This window comes from Myxine glutinosa, chromosome 1 (assembly GCF_964187855.1).
Source record: "Myxine glutinosa chromosome 1, kmMyxGlut1.1, whole genome shotgun sequence".
Classification (NCBI taxonomy): Eukaryota; Metazoa; Chordata; class Myxini; order Myxiniformes; family Myxinidae; genus Myxine; species Myxine glutinosa.
In genome coordinates, this window is record NC_136261.1 from 267696050 (window position 1) to 267719677 (window position 23628).

The 23628-nt window shown below is 48.3% G+C and overlaps 1 protein-coding gene across 1 annotated transcript in view; it reads right to left on the bottom strand.

Annotated features, from left to right (window-relative positions):
• Positions 1-7520: 7520 nt before the first annotated feature.
• The window catches only part of LOC137420568 (uncharacterized), a 44316-nt gene continuing 28208 nt past the window's right edge, over positions 7521-23628 (bottom strand). Inside the window, exons 3-5 of the mRNA XM_078786754.1 lie at positions 9270-9410; positions 8162-9127; positions 7521-8077 (exon numbers count right to left, since the gene is read on the bottom strand). Coding sequence (XP_078642880.1) covers positions 7983-8077; positions 8162-9127; positions 9270-9410 — 1202 coding nt within the window. The 3' untranslated portion in view covers positions 7521-7982. The remainder of the gene's footprint in view (positions 8078-8161; positions 9128-9269; positions 9411-23628) is intronic.

Consider the following 23628-nt stretch of genomic DNA (forward strand, 5'->3'; position numbering starts at 1 on the left):
AGTTGGTGGATGTTAATGCTGAACCCAGGTGATGCTCGCTGCACGCTGACACCGCTAGGGGGGGCGCGACTATAAGACCCGATGCGGCCGCTGCTCTAGGCGTCTTCTCCTGTGACATGTTACATTGACTAGTAGACTCGTTAACGGTACGTACCGCATAGAATATTACGCTTGCTTTCATTGAATGATATTGTGGATTGACCTATGTGAAGCCGAACCTTATTTCTATTGCATCCCTGTATTTGCAGAATGATGTCAAAGGTCTTAATGGAATTAAACCAACAGATGGACTAAAGTTGTGACTTGATTGATTTCCACAACACAAGGTATCTGACATCGTATTGGTTTGAGATGTGCTGCTTGAGACAGAGTCACCCTGACATCTATGCAGAGTTTCAAGCTGGGAATTTTGTTGCACAAACACAACAGAAGCATGGGTTTGCTCAAATTGGTTGTGACCAAATAATTGAGCAAACTGCAAACCGAGACTCCAAGACAAAAAGAGGAGTGACTGGATTCACACTCAAGAAGGGTGCAGTGCACAGATGGACATTATTAAAATATGAAAGTACTGCCATTACGAGAAATTGTCAGGAGATGGCGTTGGTTGGTCCTCACACTTCATGTCGGGCCCATGTTGATTTAGACAGAACAGACCTTCATGAGGCTAAGGAAAAAGGTGAAGTTGCCTTCACAACATTCTGCCAGAAGAGACTTCAATCAAATGATATTGGTTTTCATGACACCACGACGAAGATGAAGCTGAAGACTTTCAAGGATACAGATAAGTCCACCATAACAAAAGTGAAGGGTAAAGAAATCGCCTTGATAGCTGACCAGGATCTGTCCGCAGGCTGATTGTTGTTGGTTCAGTGAGAAAGGTTGACATCAAAGAGATGCTGGTTCATTCATTGGGTCCATTTCCTGCACCACTGGCAAACCATGATGGCTCTCCTGTGAAAACCAACTAAGACAAACTCATGCACTTCCTGGAGGGATCAGTTGAGGAGATCCCATTTGGCCCAATGTGCGTATGGGATTCGACGGCACTCATCAGTCTTCAAACCACAGCCAACATTTGGACAGTTTGCTGATGAAATGTTGAAAGTCCTTGTGAAACAGGCAAAGATGAACAAGTCCAAAGTTGTGCACTTTGTTCCAGACAGATACATGTCTGGCAGCATAAAGAATGCTGAAAGAGGAAGATGAGCAGAGGGAGGGACCAAGATCACTGAAATATTTTCTCCTGATCAGAGGACTCCAAAACAATGGTCCATGTTTCGATCTTGTGGTGACAACAAGGAAAATCTGCTCCAGTTTCTGTTCAAACAGTGGTGCAAGACTGGGAAGCTGATTGATTACATCACAATTGTTGTTGGACATTGCATTGAGTGTCATTCTATTGGAAAGCATGGCAATGATGAGGAAGTTTTGCAAATCCAAAGTCTGTTCTCAACACAAGAAGCCGATACGAGACTTCTACTACACTCTTTGTACGCTGTAATAACAGTGATCACATCATCATCATCAGTCCAGACACCGATGTCTTGGTACTATGTGTGGCATTTTGCAAGGACATAGATGCAGAGGTCTACTTCCACACAGGCAGAGGAAGTAATACACACACAATTTTTGTCTGTCACATAATTGACCATTTCAGGAAAGAAGTTTGTTCTGCGTTAATAGGATTTCATTGTTTTACTGGATGCGACACAGTGAGTGCTTTGTATGGTAATAGTAAACCAAAATCTGCAAAGATCTTCACATCAAGTAAAGACCACTGATCCACATTTGAAAAGCTTGGCATGACGTTTACAGTACCACCATCCTTGCAAGAAGACATCGAAGCATACACCTGTGAACTCTATGGGCAGAAGGGCTGTCGTGATGTAAATGAAGCAAGATGCAGAATGTTCAAGACTCGGAGCTGTGGAGAGAAAAGCTTGCCTCCAAACAGAGATGCTCTGCACAAGCACATATAGCGAGCAAACTCCCAAGCCGCCATTCACAAAATGTGCCTTATCAGCAAACCAGAAATATCATCACCAAAGAACCGAGATGTCTGGTTTGGATATTGATGATGGTTTGCTCACCATAGACTGGATGGGTCTTCCCCCAGCACCATCAAGTGCAATGGAACTTGCCCATTGCTCTTGCAAGAAGACACAATGTACTCGAGGGCGGTGCTCTTGTTTGCTCAACAAGCTTCCCTGTACTGATTTGTGTTCATCTAAAGTCTGTGCAAATCAGGTATCTGTTCCTGACTTGATCCAGATTGAGGAAGAAATTGACACTCTGGAATCAGATGAAGATGCTTAATTATTTCCTTGTACTCTGTGGGTTTTTATAACTTGAGTCCATTAGTCATTGATTTATTTTGATGTTTTGCTACTGAATGCACAAATATGATTGACAGGTATGCATTATGTTATTGTATCAAGAAAAATCTCTGCGTTTTTGTTCTTTTTTCTTCATTTTACAACAAAGGGTTTTTCCACTTTCTAAAGAATGGGGTCATATCCATTTGAAAATGAAAGATTAATTAATACAAAATTTTGTATTTCAGATGAATGTAAGACTGGGAAATTATGCATATTTCTTTTTTTTTTTGGTCTCCAAGATCGAGGCTCGTGAAGGAGCTAACAAAAATCACACAAAAAGTCAAACCGACATAAAAAAACATATAATAAGGGGAGCGGAAGACAAGATGGGGAGAGAGGGGGGAGGACACAAACACAACATTTGAGAGCAGGGACATCGAGAGATCTGTGGGAGGGAGAGGGCTTGGGATTCATTCCAAAGTTTTGCTTTGGAAGATTATACCTGTGTTTTCATTTCGCCGACAACAGTTTATACTGCAGGGTAAAGCAAAAAGAATGTAGTTTAAGAATGTGAACTTTTGTGCTGTAGGGTCGGATTTTCATATGAAAAATTACAATGAATATGCATACCAAGTACAATATCTATCCTTTCCCAATTATTATTGAACCAAATTTTATGTACAATACTTAATGTGCACTAACTTGCGGATAGACAGAGGAATTGGAGGAGTTGCATGTTTGTATAATGATTCAAACCATGATGTCCTCATACAAACTTGTTTACATCAAGACTTGTTATACGCAATATCATATGCATGTCAAAGAGAATTTGTGAAACACACGAGCCGTTTATAAACTGAACATAAATGGTATATTTCAGTGGCTTTTGCCATTATTTAGTGCCGTTTCAGATAGGGATGCACACAGCTTGAGAGAGAATGAGAGAGAGAGAGGAGGGGGGGGGGGGGGGAGGGTGAGAGAGAGAGAGGAGGGAGGGGAAGAGAGTCAGAGAGAGAGAGAGGATGAATTAAGATTATGAAAAATGTGACTTTTAAAATGAGTGCATGTGCATGTGTGTGTCTGCATGGGTGTGCATATGTGTGTGTGTGTGTGTGTGTGTGTGTGTGTGTGTGTGTGTAAGTGCATGTCTGTGTGTGTGTGTGTGTGTGTGTGTGTGTGTGTGTGTGTGTGTGTGTGTGTGTGTGTGTGTGTTAAATGGAGAGAAAGGGGAAGGAAACAGGAAATATTTACAAGAAAGAAGAGTGATTAAGGATCATTTGGAATATAAAAAAGAATGATATGGATGTGCACGTGTCATGTGTGTAAAAGTATGTGTGTGTTTATGTGTGTCTGTGTGTCTGTATATCTCAAGAGGACAAAAATAGAGAAAGGTAGTATGGGGATACGACACAAATATAAATACCCATTAAAGTATATGTGATAATTATTTCGGTTTTTTTGAAATATTTGTTTCTTTAATGATTCATTTTTGTATTCCAAGTTATAAATATAGGGATATGGGGTGGGATCACGAGTCCCCAAAGTATACCAGTATGTTTCGAGCCTGGCTAGTCTAATTTACAGGGCAGATTTATACTTTTAGTGAATCAATTGATGCATACAAGCAGTTTGTGAAATATTGGTTGCGAGGGATATTTTTTACCATAGCAACGGACACCAATAGGAATTATGTACATGAAATAATCCACAAAATAATATCTGATAACATCAGATGATTTGCAAAATCATACATTTGCATGATCAGAGGATTGCAATGCTCAAAATCTCGATTTAGAAGCATCTATGCAACCGTTGCTAGGGAAAAGGAAGTCCTCACCAACGGAGTTTAACTTCGTCTTTGTTTTTGGCCGTTGCTCATTAATGTGTAAATTTCGAACATGGGAACATTTCATTAATGGTTCATATACACTTATTAAACATATCAAGCACATATGCAGATACTTCTCATCGTAGACCACGGAATTCGAAAACCAAGCAGAATTAGTGGACCCGGCCCATGGTCTATTTGTACGGATGCTCTCGTTGGTTGTTATCTCCACAGACCGGTTTTATTTAGAAGGTGGAAGGAAGTTGTAATCTCTGCCACACTATCAACTGCTCTCCCTACCTCCCCCACTCATCCTTCATCTTATCCTACTCCTCCCCTCCCCTGTCCTGTACCCGATGCTCCCCCTCTCTCTTCATAACGGTATGGACCTCAAACATCCGGGGCCTTCGCTCAAACCTGATTGATCTCTCCATAGAGGTTGCTTCTGACAATCCAGACTTGATCTGCTTAACAGAGACTTTCCTCCTTCAAGATGTCTCTGATTCCTTAATATCTCTTCCTGGTTACTCCCTCCTCCGGTACGATAGACCTGAGCCTCGTCCTGGTGGTGGGGTGGCTATCTTTATCAAAAACTCTCTTCCTCACTCTCCTTGCACTGCCCTCTCTCCTCCTCACCCCCAGGAGTACCTCTGGCTACGGCTTCCTCTCCGCTCCCACCTTTTGTTCATATGTGTTCTGCACAAATAATGATGTTCATATGTCCCCCAAATAGTGATGACTCCATTTACATTTCACTGTCTGACAACATGGACCAACTTCTATCCACTCATCCCAACTCTCTCTTCCTCATATGTGGTGACTTCAATGGTCATCATGCCACCTGGTTGGGTGTGGGTTCCTCTCTCACCAGTCATGGCACCTCAGCAAAGGACTGCTGTGACTCACTGGGATTGACACAATCTGTCAATTTCCCGACCCGGATCTCAGCCAATGGAGTATCTTCTCTTCTAGACTTGATTATGACAAACTTCCCTGCTAATGTCTGTTGCTCTTCTTCTGCTCCAATCGGTTCTTCTGATCATGTGCTTGTCAAAGTGGACATCTCTCTGGCCATTCTCAGAGAGCCTCCTCAGCGTCGACAAGTCTGGCATTTCACTCAGGCCGACTTGCACGGTCTTCAAGCAGCCATCAATCGTCTGGATTGGTCTCCCATCTCCACTGCCTCTGACATCAATTCTTCCTGGGAATTCTTCCAAAGCAAACTGCTCTCTCTCATGCACAGATTTATCCCATCTCGTCTTCAGTTGTCTTACCCTTCCTCCCGTCCATGGTACACTGAATCTTGTGGTGAGGCAGTTGCCCTGAAACAACTTGCCTTTGCCTCTTGGAAGGCTAATCCAACTGAAGGCAATCTCAGTTCCTTCCACCAAGCTCGGAACAAGTGTGTGTCTACCCTCAGGAGTGCCAGGAAGCACTATCTCCCCTCACTCAAGAATGAACTCTCAAACCTGTCTCCTTCCTCCAAATCCTGGTGGTGTCTGGTCAAATCCGTTTCTGGTGTTTGTTCCCCCTCCATCCCCTCCCTTACCTCAAATGGCCAGACAGTTGACATCGCACGTGACAAAGCCGAATGCCTCAACTCTGTGTTTACCTCAAAATCTTTAGTCCCAAACCCATCTCTCTCTGTTCCCACCTTTCCCAGTCGAACCCAACTGCTCCTGGACTCTGTGTCCTTCTCTCCTGACAAGGTGGAGGAGTTTTTGTCTAACCTCGACTCTGATTCTGCAACTGGACCAGACGGCATCAGCCCACGGGTCCTAAAATCCTGCTCTGCCGCTCTATCTCATCCTCTCTCTGTTCTTTTAACCCTATCTTTTGCTCAAGGTCATCTGCCAGCATCCTGGAAATCAGCAAACATTACCGCTTTACACAAAAAAGGTGCAAAAACAGATCCTTGCAACTACAGACCAATCAGCCTGCTCCCAATTATCAGCAAAGTCATGGAATCCATCATTGCTTCGGATATGAAATCTTTCCTCTTCTCCAATGGCTTGATCTCTGATCATCAATTTGGTTTCAGACCAGGTCACTCTAATCTGGACATGCTGCTTCTGCTGTCGCAACAATGGATGGAGGTCCTCAATGCCAAACAGGAAATCAGAGCTGTCTCCCTTGACATATCACATGCCTTTGATACAGTCTGGCACCCAGCTCTGCTCACCAAACTCTCCTCCTATGGTATCCATGGAAATCTCCATGCATGGCTTGCGGACTTCCTCTCTGGTCGTAGTCAACGTGTGGCCCTGAATGGATTTCTCTCATGTGGCCCTTCCTGTTCAGGCTGGAGTTCCCCAAGGCAGTGTGCTGGGCCCTGTGCTTTTTCTGGTCTTTATCAATGATCTCTCTGACTCTCTGGAAAATCCTCTCTATCTCTTTGCTGATGACTCCACTCTCTGCCGCTCCATTCCTCTTCCCTCAGATCGGCAGTCTGCTCACTCTCTGAAGACCTGGACAAAATCACAGTCTGGTCAAACAAGTGGAACATGTCTTTCAATCCTGACAAATCTCACAATCTTACTCTGTCTCTCCGAAAAGATCGACTGGACAACCCTCCCATCTAATTTCTCAACAATCCTCTCCAAGAAGTTCTGTCGCTCAAGCTTTTGGGTCTCACTATCTGCCATGATCTTTCTTGGGAAAACCACATTTCCAAGCTGGCCTCCAAAGCAAGTCGCCGACTGGGCATCCTCCGTCGTGCGAAGTCCTTCCGAGACACACCTCAGCTCCTCAACACATACAAGGCTTTCATCCGCAGCTCAATGGAATACTGTTCTCCCCTATGGGCCGGTGCTCCTGCCTCACACCTAGCTCGGCCTTCACGCTGTTGAAACCAAAGCTTTCAGAATCATTGGAATCTCTCGCGATGAAGCTATCTCTGAGGGCCTTTCACTCACTCACCGCAGGCAGGTAGGTGGTCTTTCTGTCTTCTACCGACTCCTCTCCGGCCTTGCTCCCCCAGCTCTCGTTGCGCTCTGTCCCCCAAATATTCCTACAGGTCGCACAAGATCTGCCAGCAACCCTCTGATGGTAAAACTGCTGAAATCTCGGCTCTCTGCTCACCTTCACTCTTTCATTCCTCTTTTCTCCCGCCTCTGGAACAAACTCCAACACTCCCTTCAATCCCACTCCTCCCTCCAGGTCTTTAAAACAGCTGTTCACCACCATCTCTTATCTTCCCCCATCCAAAACCTTGATCTTTTCTACCCCCAATAATTCACCCCAGATCCACCTTGTTTGAAATTCCAACTTCTTTCCTGGAAGTCCTGGCAGTGTCCATATGTTTTATACCTCTCCCACCCCCCCTTCCCATGCCTCCCCCCCAAAGCCCTCTCCCTCCCACAGATCTCTCGATGTCTCCATGTCTCTCGGTCCCTGCTCTCAAATGTTGTGTTTGTGTTCTTCCCCCTCTCTCCCCATCTTGTCTACCGCTCCCGATGTTATATGTTTTATGTGTCGGTTTGCCTTTCTGTGTGATTAATGTTCGCTCTTTCACGAGCGTCGATCTTGTATACAAAAAAACAAAAAACAAAAAATTCTCCCAGAACTCAAAATCTCCACCTCCTTTTTCGGTAAAGGATTCTTTTTCATTAACCAGTTTGTGAAACTTCGTTCTCATAGCTTTGGTCCAAGAGCTCGTTTCAGAATCCTCACTGAACCTCTGACAGCTTCCACCTGCAGATTCTTTGTCATGATATTCCCCGGAATGCTTTATAAGTACTTCTTTGGGATTTTCTTGATCATCCGGATTCCCTGTTGCTCTGACTATCACTGGTACAATTTCAGATTTCTTCAATTTCCAAATCCTCTTCATCTCATTTTTCATATCCTGGTATTACAGATTTCAGCTCTCCTGTATGGATCCTCATATGTAATTTCAAATTGCCTTTTTGAGAGAAACCTTTATCACCTATCGGGCATTTGTAAGGTTGTTATCCTGAATGGATCCTCATATGTAATTTCAAACTGTGTTTTCGAGAGAAACCTTTATCACATATCGAGCATTTGTGAGGTTGCTCTCCTGTATGGATCCTCATATGTAATTTAAAACTGTCTTTTTGAGAGAAACCTTTATCACATATCGAGCATTTTTGAGGTTGCTCTCCTGTATGGTTCCTCATATGTAATTTCAAATGGCTGTTTTGAGAGAAACCTTTATCACATATCGAGCATTTGTAAGGTTGCTCTCCTGTATGGATCCTCATATGTAATTTCAAACTGTCTTTTCGAGAGAAACCTTTATCACATATCGAGCATTTGTAAGGTTGCTCTCCTGTATGGATCCTCATATGTGGTTTCAAATTGCCTTTTTGAGAGAAACCTTTATCACATATCGAGCATTTGTAAGGTTGCTCTCCTGTATGGATCCTCATATGTAATTTCAAACTGTCTTTTCGAGAGAAACCTTTATCACATATCGAGCATTTGTAAGGTTGCTCTCCTGTATGGATCCTCATATGTAATTTCAAAATGTTTTTTCGAGAGAAACCTTTATCACATATCGAGCATTTGTAAGGTTGCTCTCCTGTATGGATCCTCATATGTAATTTCAAACTGTTTTTTCGAGAGAAACCTTTATCACATATCGAGCATTTGTAAGGTCGCTCTCCTGTATGGATCCTCCTATGTTTCTTCAAATTGCTTTTTGCCAAGAAACCTTCATCACAGACAGAGCACTTGTGGGGGTGTTTTCCTGTATGAATCCTCCTGTGTATTTTGATGTTATTCGTTGAAGCAAAATCCATTCTGCATACATTACACTTGTAACGTATTCCCCTTTCTACAACCCTTTTGTGTTTGTTCAATTTAATATTAATCTTGGTGTTGTGAGGCCCAGACATGCACTTGTATTTTATAGGAAGTGAGTCTTGATCTCGTGATTCTTTCTTCAAAAAAGGCTTCTTCTTCACTGTCAAGCTGCGCCTGGACCTTGTTTGTCCCTTATTACTTCTGGATTGTTCTACAGAAAGAAAAAACACAACAATTTTCTTTTTTTTTGTCAAAATCAAAATGCTAAATATTTAACACTTTTCCAAAAATTTAATATTTTCTCAACACAAAAGATCTCTTCTGCAAAGTTAATTTTTTACGTTTCCACTCACCAGTTGCAAAACAGGCAGCACTTCCGTTTGTCATGTGAATGTCATCTGAACCTTTCTTTGTCGAAGCACATTTTGAATCTTCTGTGACAGATGAATCATTGTTGTGTTGTCTGCCTTCCACATTTACAGGATAGACATCACCTGTGTACAAATCAGCGTCAGTAGTTTGGAGGGAAATGAGACTGAGATCCATCTTGAGAGATCATAGAACATGTTACGTCATGAAATGTATACTTCCATCGAAATATAAACAGAGGGGCAACACCCCCGGGTGCTCATCTGGTAGAATAAACAGTATACGACACTGAATAAAGGTGTTTTAAACCATATCAGGGCATTTTTAACCAATTTGAATGGATGCTGGAGGACAGGGCAGCATGTACAATCATACAAACGTCATCATAAGACTTTAAACAAACAAAAGAAAAATCAACCTCCATCCACCTCCCCCCCCCCCCCCCCCCAATCCCCATAGACTACCTTAGACCCCATTTTTGTAAATGCTGGGAAAAAACGTTGGTACATCATGGGTGATGAACATAATGTTGTGGTCAAGTTTTATTGGAATTGGATGTGTAGTTTCTGTGAAGAAAGCAAATACCTATTTTGGAGGGCAGACCCTGCCCCCTGCACAACCCCAAAGGGGCAGATTTTTTTTAATGCCATGAACAAACTTTGTTACAGCACGGGTGGTGAAGGTTGTGGTCAAGTGGCATCAAAATTGTGTGTGTAGTTTCAGAGAATAAAGCATATATCTATTTTGAGGGGTCAAACCTCGACACACTTGCCCCTCCCCCACCACCCCCCCCCCCCTCCCATTGAGCCCCTTAGACTTCGATTTTCTACGTGCCATGAACAAACATTGGTACATCAAAGGTGATGACGGTTGTGGTCGAGTTTCATCAAAATAGTGTGTGTAATTTCAGTCAAAAGCTACTTCCTATTTTGGGGGCGTTAAACATGGATCCACTTTGACTCCCGGAAGACCCAATTTTTTAATGCCGTGGAAAACTTTAGTCACAAAATAATAATATTATTTGTGCCAAGTTTCGTCACAATTCAATCAGCGGTTGAGGAGAAAAAGTTGCAAGTGTTTATGGAAAAATGGACGTATGGACGGACTGATGACGCACCATCACATTAGCTCCCCGGAAAATCGTTCCAGGTGAACTAATCATGAAGTTAAATATTGTTAAAAATAAAAATTCCGGATGTTAAGCGCTGTTGAAGCATGCTAACCTTTAGGTTAGTGGAAATAACAAGGCGGCGATTTGTATTCAACAGTGTTTAAGTATTTAATTCAATTTCCATGAAATAAAGATTGAAAAATTATTTAAAACATTTTCTGGAATTTCTCGGACTCTCACCGACCTCTGAACTAGCTTCGCGGCCTAACGGGATGTTAAGTAACGACTGACACCGATTGAGAATGCCAAACCTGGCAAGACAATTTATCTCAGCAGGTGATCCTTCCATGGCATGAACAGGTAGGCAGCTTCTCCTCGGGTGCCCAACACGTTCAAACAGCAGCGATTGCTCTGGAGTTCCAGCTTTTAAGCCGCTTCCGCACTAAATGTTCTATCCTATGTAATTCCCCCTCTGTGGGAAAGTTCTGCCGCACATCTGGAACCTGCCAATGAATTTAAATGTTCGCACTCACATTTGGCGGATTCCCGACGGGAACACGGATGTGTTCTCCACATCCACTGCTCGCGCTGCGGAACCCCCACAGACGTCACACACATATGCGCAGCCCCTAACCTTCACCACAACCACAACACTTCACCACAACGTGGTGCGTCCCCAAATCGCCTCATGGCCCAGCGTACACAACTTACACACACCAGCCGTCTCACGCACACCATTTATTCACACGATCCACTCCACAATCAATCTCACTCCATTCACACACATGGGTCTCTCCATGACAGTTCACACACAACTTTAGATATGAGCCTTTCCACGGAGATCCCGCAGCTGAATTTGCCAATTGTGCCGGATGCAGCATTTGTGCCGCGCACACTCAGCAGCACACCGTTTCTTGGGAATTTTTTTTTCAATCATCTGCATACGGGCGTTTTGCCCGACACAGACCGTTAACACACAGTGACAAGGAGTGTCTTGAAATGTACCCTCCCTTGGACCGGTACGGATTACAAACCTGTTCTTTTTAATCCCCGGCGCACAGGATGAGAACATATTAACATTTAAAATATTTCCCACTCGGTAACCTCGCCCCTCCCCTCAGTCAAGCTAACGGTTACCCCCGTCTGAATCGATGCATGACCCGTACCATCGCTCGTTCATGCACTCCACACTGCACGCTCACGGTACACACTCCATTACTCTCAGGTTCGGCACTCCAAGGAACCCCAGCTTCTTTATTCCACCCAAGCTCGGCACACACCCTTTCACACCATGAATTTGCTCCAGTTCACACAGCCTCAGCTCGTCGTGATCCTCTTTGATCGCTCATATCCTCTCCACCTGCACCTGTCATGTGTTATCCCGATCTTCACACATTGTTTCTTCATATTCCATGATCTCCTCCTCAACATTATTTGCCCTCTCGCTTGTCTTATTGTGCTTGAGATTACTTTAGTGCCTTCAAATATTTCTTTCATTTTCCGTTCTTTCGTCTCTAATCCTTCGTCCCATTTATTTTATCTTCTGTGTCCGGCCATTATGTCCCATTTTTAAATATTTTCTTACTTGCCAACATTTCTCTTTTTACATCCTTCCTGCTGTTCAAGTCCAAATACAGAATCTAAGGGCATTTCTCGAGCTGCCCTTAGATCCTGTATTACTTCTGATTTGCTTCTTCAGTTATTTTCGCTCATTCACAAGTCATTGTACTCCCTGTTTAAATCCATTAACCTGAAGGAGCCCGGGCTCCAGCATGAGACGGACAAAATGACGGGCAAGACACAAACTCGTCCGAGAAGAGATGTATTATCAAAACCAACTCGGGAACACTGAAAAGCCCGTTTATCGGGCTGCATTATAAAGCACAACCAGAAACCGAAACCGAAACCGAAAGCCACGCCTCTCAGGCGAGGTGTGCTTCGGTGGTCACGTGATCAACAGGTGTAGCGGATTATACCCGCACGCGCGGCACGCTTTGGTGGTCACGTGACCAGCCACCCTGGCGCCGCGGTTCCCCGCCGGTGACGTCATCGGCTGGAGTAGGGAGATTCTGATGCTGGTCTTGCTTGGGGGACCCATGGGTCGCTACACACGCCCCCCCAGAATGGACTTGGTCCAGGGAGGTCAACCTGAGGGGGGTCCGGATGACCCGACCGAAACGGTGCAGTGGACGGGGGGCGGCCGCGCCGAGGTGGTAGAGCCAGCCGTGGCGGCTGGCCGACGTCCATGTCGGCCGGTTTGAGGCGGTCCAGCGAGATCCGGTCCGCCCGGCCGCCGATGCTGATGATGAAGGACTTGTTGTCCCAGCGTAGGACCCGGAAGGGTCCGTCGTATGGTGGCCGGAGCGGCCCCCGGTGCGCGTCGTGGCGCACAAAGACGTACTCCGCCATGCGGAGTGCTGGGGGGACGTAGGAGTGGGGGTCGCCGTGGCGGGACGTTGGCACCAGGGCGAAACATTGGGCGGCCTCCTGGATGTCCGTGCGCTGGCGCGCGGCGGACCAGGGGCTGGTGGCGTCGGGAACGAACTCGCCCGGGACGCGGAGAGTCTGGCCGTACACCAGCTCGGTGGTGGACACCTGGAGGTCCTCCTTGGGGGCCGTGCGGAGGCCCAAAAGGACCCACGGGAGCCGGTCGGCCCACCCGTCGTCCTGGAGGCCGGCCATGAGTGCGGCCTTCATGGAGCGGTGAAACCGCTCGCACAACCCGTTGGCTTGGGGGTGGTAGGCCGTGGTGCAGTGCAGCGTGACTCCCAACGAGCGGGCGACCACGCCCCAAAGTTCGGAGGTGAACTGTGGGCCGCGGTCGGACTAGATGTCCGCTGGTGCGGCGAAGCGCGCGACCCAGGTGGCGATGAACGCCTGCGCCACGTTGGCGGTGGTGGTGGAGGTGAGGGGCACGGCCTCCGGCCACCTGGTGGTCCTGTCCACCATGGTGAGCAGGTGGGTGAACCCCTGCGATGGGGGCAGGGGACCCACCAGGTCCACGTGGACATGGTCGAAACGCCGCTCGGGCACAGTGAAAGGAGCCAACGAAGCCAGGGTGTGATGGTGGACCTTGGCCCGCTGGCAGGCTGTGCAGGCGTTGGCCCAGTCACGGACATCCCATCGCAACCCATGCCAGACGAAGCGTGCCGACACCAGCTTCTGGGACGCCTTCCGGCCTGGGTGCGAGAGGTCGTGGAGGGAAGCGAAAATGCGACGCCACCAGGAGACCGGCACGATGGGGCACGGTCGGCCTTGGGAGACGTCGCAAAGCAGGACCGTGCCCGCGAAGGGGACGTCAGCCAAGCGGAGGCCCGTGTCTGCCACCCTGAGCGCCTGCACCGTGCCGTCGGTGGCCTGGTCCGTCGCCATCAGGGCGAAATCCACGCCGAGGTGGATGGCATTGGCGCCGGCCTGAGAAAGGCAGTCGGCCACGGTGTTGTCCTTTCCGGCGACGTGCCGGATGTCCGTGGTGTATTCCGACATGGCGGAGAGGTGGCGCTGCTGGCGGGCCGACCACGGCTCCGTGACCTTGGCCATTGCGAAAATCAATGGCTTGTGGTCGACAAAGGCCGTGAATGGGCGGCCCTCCAGGAGGTGGCGAAAATGGCGGACGGCCAGGTACAGCCTGAGGAGCTCGCGGTCGAACATGCTGTACTTCAGCTCGTTGGGCAGGAGTTGCCGGCTGAAGAACGCGAGCGGCTGCCAGGCCTCGTTCACCCATTGTTCATGGACCGCGCCCATGGTGTAGTCGGAGGTGTCCATGGTGAGGGCGATGGGGGCATGGGGTACCAGGTGGGCCAGCAGCGTGGCGTTGGCGAGGGCCTGTTTCGCGCCGGCAAAAGCCGCGTCCATGTCCGTGGACCAGACGACGTCGTGCTTCGCCGGCTGGCCGCGGAGGGCGGTGTACAAGGGCCGCATGAGTTGCGCCGCTCGGGGCACGAAGCGGTGATAGAAGTTCACCATCCCGAGGAACTCCTGCAGCGCCTTGACAGAGCGGGGGCGCGGGAAAGCGGCGATAGCCTCGACTTTGGCCGGCAGCGGCACAGCGCCGTTCCGGGTGATGCGGTGGCCCAAAAGGTCGATCGTCGCCGCACCAAAGTGACATTTGGCTGGGTTGACAATCAAGCCGTGCTCGCTGAGGCAGCCGAACAGCGTCCGGAGGTGGAGGAGGTGCTCGGCTCTGGACGTGCTGGCGACGAGGATGTCGTCCAGGTAGGTGAAGAGGAACGGCAGGTCATGCAGCCCGCCGTCCATTAGGCGCTGGAAGGCCTGCGCCGCGTTTTTGAGGCCGAAGGGCATCCGGAGGAACTCGAAGAGGCTGAAAGGTGTGATCACGGCCGTCTTCGGGATGTCGGCCGGGCGGACGGGCACCTGGTGGTACCCCCGAATCAGGTCCACTTTAGAAAAAATGGTCCGCACCGCCAACCGGGCAGAAAAATCCTGGATGTGCGGGACGGGGTACCTGTCGGGGGTAGGGGCATCGTTGAGGCGGCGGTAGTCGCCGCATGGCCGCCATCCGCCCCCCGGCTTCGGGACAATGTGCAGCGGCGAGGCCCAGGCGCTGTCGGAGCGCCGCACGATGCCGAGGCGCCCCAGCGTCGTGAACTCAGCCTTGGTGACAGCGAGTTTGGCGGGGTCGAGACGTCGAGCACGGGCGTACACCGGCGGGCCCGTAGTGGGGATGTGATGCTCGATGCCGTGCCGCACCGCGATGGCCGAAAACGTCAGCCGCGTGAGGGCCGGGAACTCCGCGAGGAGACGTGCGAAGTCATCCGCCAATGGGAGGGCGCAGGAAAACTCGGTGTGCGCGGCCTGGCTCAAGGCGCACGCCAGGGAGCTGAAAGTCTCGGCGTTGATGAGACGCCGGCGTTTCATGTCGACCAGCAGCCCGTGGGCGCACAGGAAATCGGCCCCGAGCAAAGCCATGGGGACGTCCGCCGTCACGAACTCCCAGTGAAAGAGCTGGCTGCCGAAGCGGAGGGCGACGGTGCGTGGGCCGAAGGTGCGGATGGCGGAGCCGTTGGCCGCGACCAAGGAGGGGCCGCAAACGGCGGCCCGCCTGTCCTCCGCCGAAGCGGGAATGACGCTCAGCTGGGCGCCGGTGTCGCAGAGGAAGCGTCGCCCCAACGCTCGGTCCACGATGAACAGCAGGTTTCCGGAAGGGCCAGCGTTCATTGCTGGGAGGGAACGCCGGCTCGCCCGTTTCCCAACTTGCCGAACGTGCATGGGGGTCGGCATGATCGGGCCTGCCGCCCAAACCTGGCATGGAAATAGCACCAGGCCGGGTCCGGTGGGGGCTCGGGTCGACGCGTCGGGACCGGGTGACGCGGCGTCGGCACTGCCAGTCGTGCCGGCCCGGCGGCCTCCGGGAAGGAAACTGCGTCGCGGGCACCGGGTGGGTGGGCGGGAAGGCTCCCGGCTGCCACCCCGACGAGCTGGCTCGCCGCTCCGGTGAGCTGGCTTGCCGAAGCGATCTTGTCGGCCTCCTTGGCGAGGTCACGGGGGTTTACGATGGTCGTACCTGCCAGGGCGACCCGTACCGGGGCCGGGAGCTGGCGAAGAAAGAGCTCCTGAAACAGGAAATCCGAGGGGTGCTCGCCGAGCAACGCGAGCATGTAGTCCATGCGCTCGGACGGGCGCGTATCGCCGAGCTCAGGTAGGTCGAGCAGGCGTCGTGCGCGCTCAGCCGGGGAGAGGGCGAACGCGCCCAGCAGAAGTGCCTTGATGGCGTCGTACTTGCCGTCAGTGGGCGGGTTCTGGAGGAAGCTCAGGGAGCGGGCGGCGGTCGTGGAGCCGAGCGCGGCGACCATGTAATGGTAGCGGGTGGCGTCCTCCGTTATGCCACGCAGGGCAAACTGGGAGTCCGCCTGCGTGAACCAGACGGCGGCATGTGTTTCCCAGAAGGTGGGCAGCTTGAGGGACACTGCAGTGTCCATCACGTCGGGGTCACCAGTGAAGGAGCCCGGGCTCCAGCATGAGACGGACAAAATGACGGGCAAGACACAAACTCGTCCGAGAAGAGATTTATTATCAAAACCAACTCGGGAACACTGAAAAGCCCATTTATCGGGCTGCATTATAAAGCACAACCAGAAACCGAAACCGAAACCGAAAGCCACGTCTCTCAGGCGAGGCGTGCTTCAGTGGTCACGTGATCAACAGGTGTAGCGGAATATACCCGCACGCGCGGCACGCTTTGGTGGTCACGTGACCAGCCACCCTGGTGCCGCGGTTCCCCGCCGGTGACGTCACCGGCTGGAGCAAGGAGATTCTGATGCTGGTCTTGCTTGGGGGACCCATGGGTCGCTACAAACCTCTTCTTTTATCACAATTATCTCCATCATTCTAGCCTCACCTGCCCCCATCTCGTTGTGGACACCATCCACATGCTCAGTCACCTATCCCCATACAGCCTTGAGCGTTGCGGCTATCTCATTGCCCATAACCTTCATATCAGCCTTTACCTCTACCTGCCTTGCATGCATGTCATGTCTAATGCCAGCCACCTTGTCCCTCCTGCATTTTAATCATCACCTGTGCCATTAGTTGACTAATAAACAACATTATCTAGTCAAAGGCAATGGTGTCCCACTAATCTGTGTTATTGGTGCTGCCTTTTCCAGGGGCTGGTGGGGAGGTGGAGGTGGGGGGTTGGGAGGGGGAGGAGTGGGGAGGTGGGGGTTGGGGGGGTTGGAGAGGAGGGAGGGAGGGTTTGAGAGGGGGGAGGCTTGGGTCCTCAATCGCTATCGGCACGTCTCCTGCTTCCCCTCCTGGTCCTTCTCCCACAATGTTACATTCATATACAGCTTCCTGGGCCAAGAGCTCCTCCATATCTATCTCAAGTAAGGCCACCAGGACCTGCTCACATAAGCTTGACTTTTTTTGTATGTAAGATCGAGGCTTGTGTAAGAGCGAACATTAAACGCAAAACATATCAAATAAAACATAATGAAGGGAGCGGGAGACAAGATGGGGAGAGAGAGAGCGAATCAAACAAGCAAAACAACAGTAGAGAACGGGGACCACCAGAGATCTGTGGAAGAGAGAGGGCTGGGGGTGGGGAGGGAAGGGATGGTACAACGTATAAAACAAATTGACAATACTAGGCATTTCAGCAATGAAGTCGGAGATTGAAAGAGGTGGATTTGGGGTGTATTAACGGGGGTAGAAAAGATCAAAGTTTTGGATGGGGGAAGATAAGAGATGGTGGTGAACAGCAGTTTTAAAGACCTGGAGGGAGGAGTGGGATTGAAGAGAGTGTGGGAGTTTGTTCCAGACGGGGGAGAAAAGAGGAACGAAAGAGTGAAGGTGAGCAGAGAGTCTTGATTTTGGCAGATTTATCAGAAGAGGAATACAGGCAGATCTTGTGCGTCCTGAAGGAATATTTAGAGGACAGAGCACAGACAGTGCTGGGGGACCTAGGCCAGATAGGAGACGGTAGAAGACAGAAAGACCACCAACAGAAGGCCACCAGTCTGCGGTGAGCGAGTGAAAGGCCATCAGAATCAGCTTCATCGCGGGAGATTCCAATGATTCTGAAAGCTCTGGTTTCGTCAGCGTGAAACCGAGCTAGGTGTTAGGAAAGGAGCACCAACCCAAAAGGGAGAGCAGTACTCCATCAAGCTGTGGATGAAAGCTTTGTATGTGGTGAGGAGATCAAAGGTGCCAAGGAAGGACGTCACACGATGGAGGATGCCCAGTCGGCGACAGTCTTTGGAGGCCATCTTAGAAAAGTGGTTTTCCCAGGAAAGATCATGGCAGATTGTGAGACCCAAAAGCTTGAGTGACAGATCTTCTTCGAGAGGATTGTTGAGAAAGTAAATGGGAGGGTTTTCCAGATGGTCTTTTTGGAGAGACTTTGTGAGAGTGAGAGATTTGTCAGAATTAAAAGACATGTTCCACTTGTTTGACCAGTTTGTGATTTTGTCCAAGTCCGTAGGGAGTGAAGAGGATGCCACCTGCCGATCTCAGGGTTGAGTTGTGGAACGGCAGAGAGTGGAGTCATCAGCAAAGAGATAGAGACTGGGCCAGATTTATGAATGGGCAAGCTGGGCAGTTGCCCAGGGGCCTCCACAACCAGGGGGCCTCCACATATGGACGATCAGAAGAAGCTGCACTCTCACTGTCTGAAAATTTCGAGTTCAGAATTTTCTTCCAGTAATTGATCAGTTTCTGAGTTCATTGGAGCAACAATTGGAAGCCTATGAAAACACCTGTTCTCTTTTCGGTTTCTTGCATGAACTGGAATCACTGGACTGCGATGAAATCGAAGCAGCTGCAGCAAAATTGGTTGCTGAGTACAAGGATGATCTAGATCAAACACTTGGTGTTGAACTTGTGCAGTTTTCAGCCTTCTTCACTCATTTACTGGAATACGAAGATGATAACATAGGGAGAGAACATTTCCTTTACAAACTGTTGATGGACAAGAAAGTAGCGGATACATTTCCAAATGTCGAGATAATGCTACGGATGGACAGTCACGTGAAAAAGTAAGTACACCCCATGTAAAGTTTTTACTTTTTCAACGTATTTCAACATACAGCTATTTGATCTTCATTTCAACAATATTGATAGATAAAGGTGATATAATATAACAAATATCATGAAACATTTACATTTTGTAGTCCATTGTATAATTTAAATAAACATGAATGCAAATTTCGCATGTGAAAAAAGTAAGTACACCCTTGGCTCTAATAGGTGGTATTGCCCCCTTTGGCAGAAACAACCTCAAGTAGGCGTTTCTTATAACTGTCTACCAGTCTGACATCGACTGGGAGAAATTTTTGCCCACTCCTCCATGCAGAATTCTTTCAGCTGTGTGATGTTTGAGGGGTTTCTTGCATGCACAGCTCGTTTCATATCACCCCACAACATCTCGATGGGATTTAGATCCGGGCTTTGACTTGGCCATTCCAGAACCCTCCATTTCTTTATTTTCAGCCATTCCTTGGTGGATTTACTGGTATGTTTAGGGTCATTGTCATGTTGCAAGGTCCACCATCGGTTAAGCTTCAACTTTCTGACAGATGGCCTCACATTATCCTCAAGCACCCTCTGGTACAATTAAGAATTCATAGTGGATTCTATGATGGTGAGCTGCCCAGGCCCTGATGCAGCAAATCTGCCCCAAACCATAATATTTCCACCACCATGCTTTACAGTTGGTATCAGGTTCTTGTGGTCAAATTCTGACACCACAACTTCTAGAAATCCGAAGACTACGGTTCCAAGACAGACCTATCTTCCCGGGGGCTCGAGGCAGACCACGAGGTTCTCCTCTGGGCCTACTTGCGCTTTTTGCCATAAACCTGGACACTTCATGTCCCAATGTTATGCTCTGAAAAAGGGAAAACAAGAACGGAGTCAGACTAGTACAACTCCGAATGCAATGGCCAATGTAAAAAAAAATTGCCCTCAAAAGGGTCACCAACCATTTATTTCAGAGGGTCTGTGTCACTGGATGGAGACTCGACTAACCAGAGACAGGTTAGGGTATTGAGGGACACAGGAGCACATCAATCGTTAATGCTTGAAGGCATTTTGCCATTGTCAGGGAAAACGGCAACTGGTGGTAGTGTTCGTTTACAGGGGATTGGTGGCTGTGTGAGAGCTCCACTGCATGTTATCCATTTAGAGTCTGATTTGGTGTCAGGATCAGTCACCGTAGGTCTACAAGCCACTCTTCCTGTAGAGGGAGTATCTGTTGTTATTGGGAATGATTTGGCCGGTAGTCAGGTTTCTGGTAACCTGATGGTTGTTAAAAAGTCCAGTATGGAAAATAACACTGCACCAGTCAGGGATGGAGGCAATATTGGCAAGCTATTTGTAGGTGGACTGAACTTCAAAACAAGGGAAGAGGTTCTGACCTCTGTCTTCGGCCAATATGGACCACTTTTGGAAGTGCGACTGGTAAAAGACAGGGAAACACAAAGGTCAAGAGGGTTTGGCTTTGTCACATTTGAAAACACAAAAGACGCCAAAGTGGCAGAGAAGGATTGGAATGGCAAGGATTTGGATGGTTGGACCATAGCCGTGGAGAGGGCAGGCCGTAGGCGTCGAGGGGGCTACAGAAGAGGAAAACGTGGCGGTAGTTTTGGTGGTGGCCACAGTCGATATTACTATGGAGGCTCCCAGAGTTACGGCAGCGCCCGAAGGAATGATTAATCAGGGTAGTGGCCGAGAAGGAGACCGTTATTCACGTGACTACAGTGACAAGTGGTCCAACCGTGATTATAAGGGAAGTTAGAAAGAGTTAAAGCACTGAATGCTGCGGAGCAGCCGAGACAAGGTTCCTACACGGGTTAACCGTGAACGCCGCGTTCCTAAAGGCGTCCATGTAGTGAACTTTCCTACACGGACTAACCATCAACTCCACGTTCCTAAAGGCGTCCATGTCGTGAATACTTAGCTCGGCCTCCCGGAAAAGGTGCTATCGATTTGCTTCACTTTGGATTTTTTTGATCAACCCTTAACCTTCATTCAAAAGAAATTGAAAGTAAAATGGGAGGTTGATGAGATGGAGTTTGGTTTTGCAAGAGTTCAACTGGGAAATTGAACATGTAAAGGGCAGGGACAATGTCGTGGCTGATGCTTTATCCAGAATGAATTAACTTTGGAAATCTCTGGGGGTTGTGGGGAATTTTGTTGCTTTATTTTTAAGAACTATGGATTGTTGTTGCTCACACTGATGCTTTGGGGTTGTGAGTTTATTTTTGTTTGCTTAAAGAGTTTGCATGCAAAGAAACTTTTCGCTGTGTTCAAACTTTCTTTATTGAGGGGGTGGGGGGGGAAGTGTTACGGATTTGTCACGTCCGTGGTTGTGGATTTCATCTACTTGATACATTTCGGGTTCTATGTATTATTATGGTTATGGTTGTTTAAAGGAAAAGGTTATTGTTGTTAAAAGGAAACGGTTGTTGTTGTTAAAAGGAAAGGGGTTAATATTTTATTTTATTTTAAATGAAACAGAAAAACCGGATCGAGAACCGGAAGACGAGAAGAGGCGTGGCGAGCAAAGTCGGAGAAGACGCGTGACCTCGAGGCTCCATAGAGACCGTGGTTTAACGAAAGATGCGAGGGGAATTTTGAGTTCCTTGAAAGGACATCCTGCGATAGGGTTTATCGCCGGAATTGAGAAATCTGCATAGTCAGATTTTGGGCACTGAGATTCCGCCGAATCCTCGCCTAGTGGCATCGACTCAAGTATGAGCCGTCGGGCATTTTGAACCTCGTGCTTCGAACACCTACGAAGGTTCGCTCCGCGTCAGCTTTATCCCAACATCCGACCGTCTGTTGGGGATGTGTGTGTGTGACCGCTCCGTCTCAAACTACATTGCGGTTTGCTGAATGAGCTGTGAAGGTGCTCCTCTGGAGGGCGCCTTTGTACAGTTTCGGTGGGGCGACCGCCATTGCCCCCTCCACGCGATTCGAATCTCGAATGGAGAGTGAGATTCGGGCTTCGACTGGATTTTGTTCTAGCGACTGCTGGAGCAAATCACCTTCGCCTTGGAAAAGGTTACAGAGACATTGAGGAGTGTCCTTTTTCCTTCACTGGGAGCAGTGAGTTATCTGGCTTTATTTGATGGTACCATCATAAGCAATAAGGTATATAGAGTGCACTCTTAATTGCCATTTGTTGTACCATTATTCCTGTGTGTGATTTTTAATACAGTTTGTTCATTTATTAATCATCAGTGTGGTTTCACTATTGATTTTCAACACAGAATAATATATTTTTCTGCCAGGGCTCCTCTCGGGGTTCCGAGGTTTACCGAGCCCAGGAGATCGGTGAGGGACCCATAACACATAACAAATGTAATTTGTGCCAAGTTTGCTCACAATCCAATCAGCGGTTGAGGATAATTGTTTACGGAGTGATGGACGGATGGACGGACTGATGATGCGCCACCACATAAGCTCCCCGGAACTTTGTTCGAGGCGAGCTAATAATGAAGTTAAATGTTGTTAAAAAGAAAAATTCCATTGTTAAGCGACATTGAAGCAGTCTTCTACATCACCCTTATACACCACCCTATTTAATATGTTCAAGTCATGCTAAACTGGAGGTTCGTGGAAGTAACAAGATGGCGATTTGTGTTCAACAGTGTTCAAGTATTTAATTCAATTTACACAAAATAAAGATTGTAAAATACACTTTTGAACATTTTCTGAAATTTACTGGCATTGCGCAGTGTCGAATACATCACTCTATCTCACACGTTAAATTAGTTATTTGTGCCTGTTGTTTGTGTCCTTTATGACGTCAATATAAACAGCAATTCTCCTGTTTGGAATGATTTTCCTACCAAGCAGCAGACAGTGAAAATATTGTTGAACACGTGGAGTTTGGGGTGTGTCACGAGTGGGACATCTCCGACAATGCCACATTTCTATACAGCTTCCTGGGCCATTAGCTTCTCCATATCCTCCTCAAGTAGGCCCACCAGGTCCTGCTTACCATGGCTTGACATAGCTATATAATTCTTTGAAGCACAATTGCAACCTACACTCCTTACAATTTTTGCGGTGCTGCTGATATCGCCCCAGATTCGATTCTCACACCTGATGTCAATTGTTCCGGACGCAGGGTTCTTACTCTTTTACAAACGTGTTACCTTTTGGTGCCAAACGGTTTGGTGGTGCCAATTGGGGTATGTATTCTCAATGCACATCCATGTTTCTTTTTATGAGATATCACCTGCTACACAAAGCCTTTAAGGCCACTCGAGCTGGGGCCTACGCAAAGGCAAGTATAGATATTCAACATTAGACAGAAAGGAGGAGTCTATTGCCATTCCTCTTGAATCGAGGTCAGTTGAGATAGAGGGGAAAGCGGGATGCAGGTAAGCCATTCCAAAGTAATGCTTTGTGGGGAAAAATAAACGAAGAATACATTATAGTCTTACTCCTTGGGACAGATATCGTGTATGGATGGGAAGAAACTGCCAGATGTGTTCAGTGACTGAAAGAATGCTCAGGTAGAACAACCTGATAGACACTCAGAGCACATTCCGTGGAAATATCTGTATAAAAGGCTCAAGGAAGCAACAGAGTGGCAGATTGAAAGAGGTTCCAGGAATGGTGCCAACTCCTGTCCCATCAGAATGTCAGCACGGTGCTGGGTTCTGTCTAGAAGAGAAAGATGACAGGCCGGCGCACCAGCCCAAATACGGCAATGATACTCCATGACAGGACGTACAGTGGCCTTGTATAGATGGAGCATA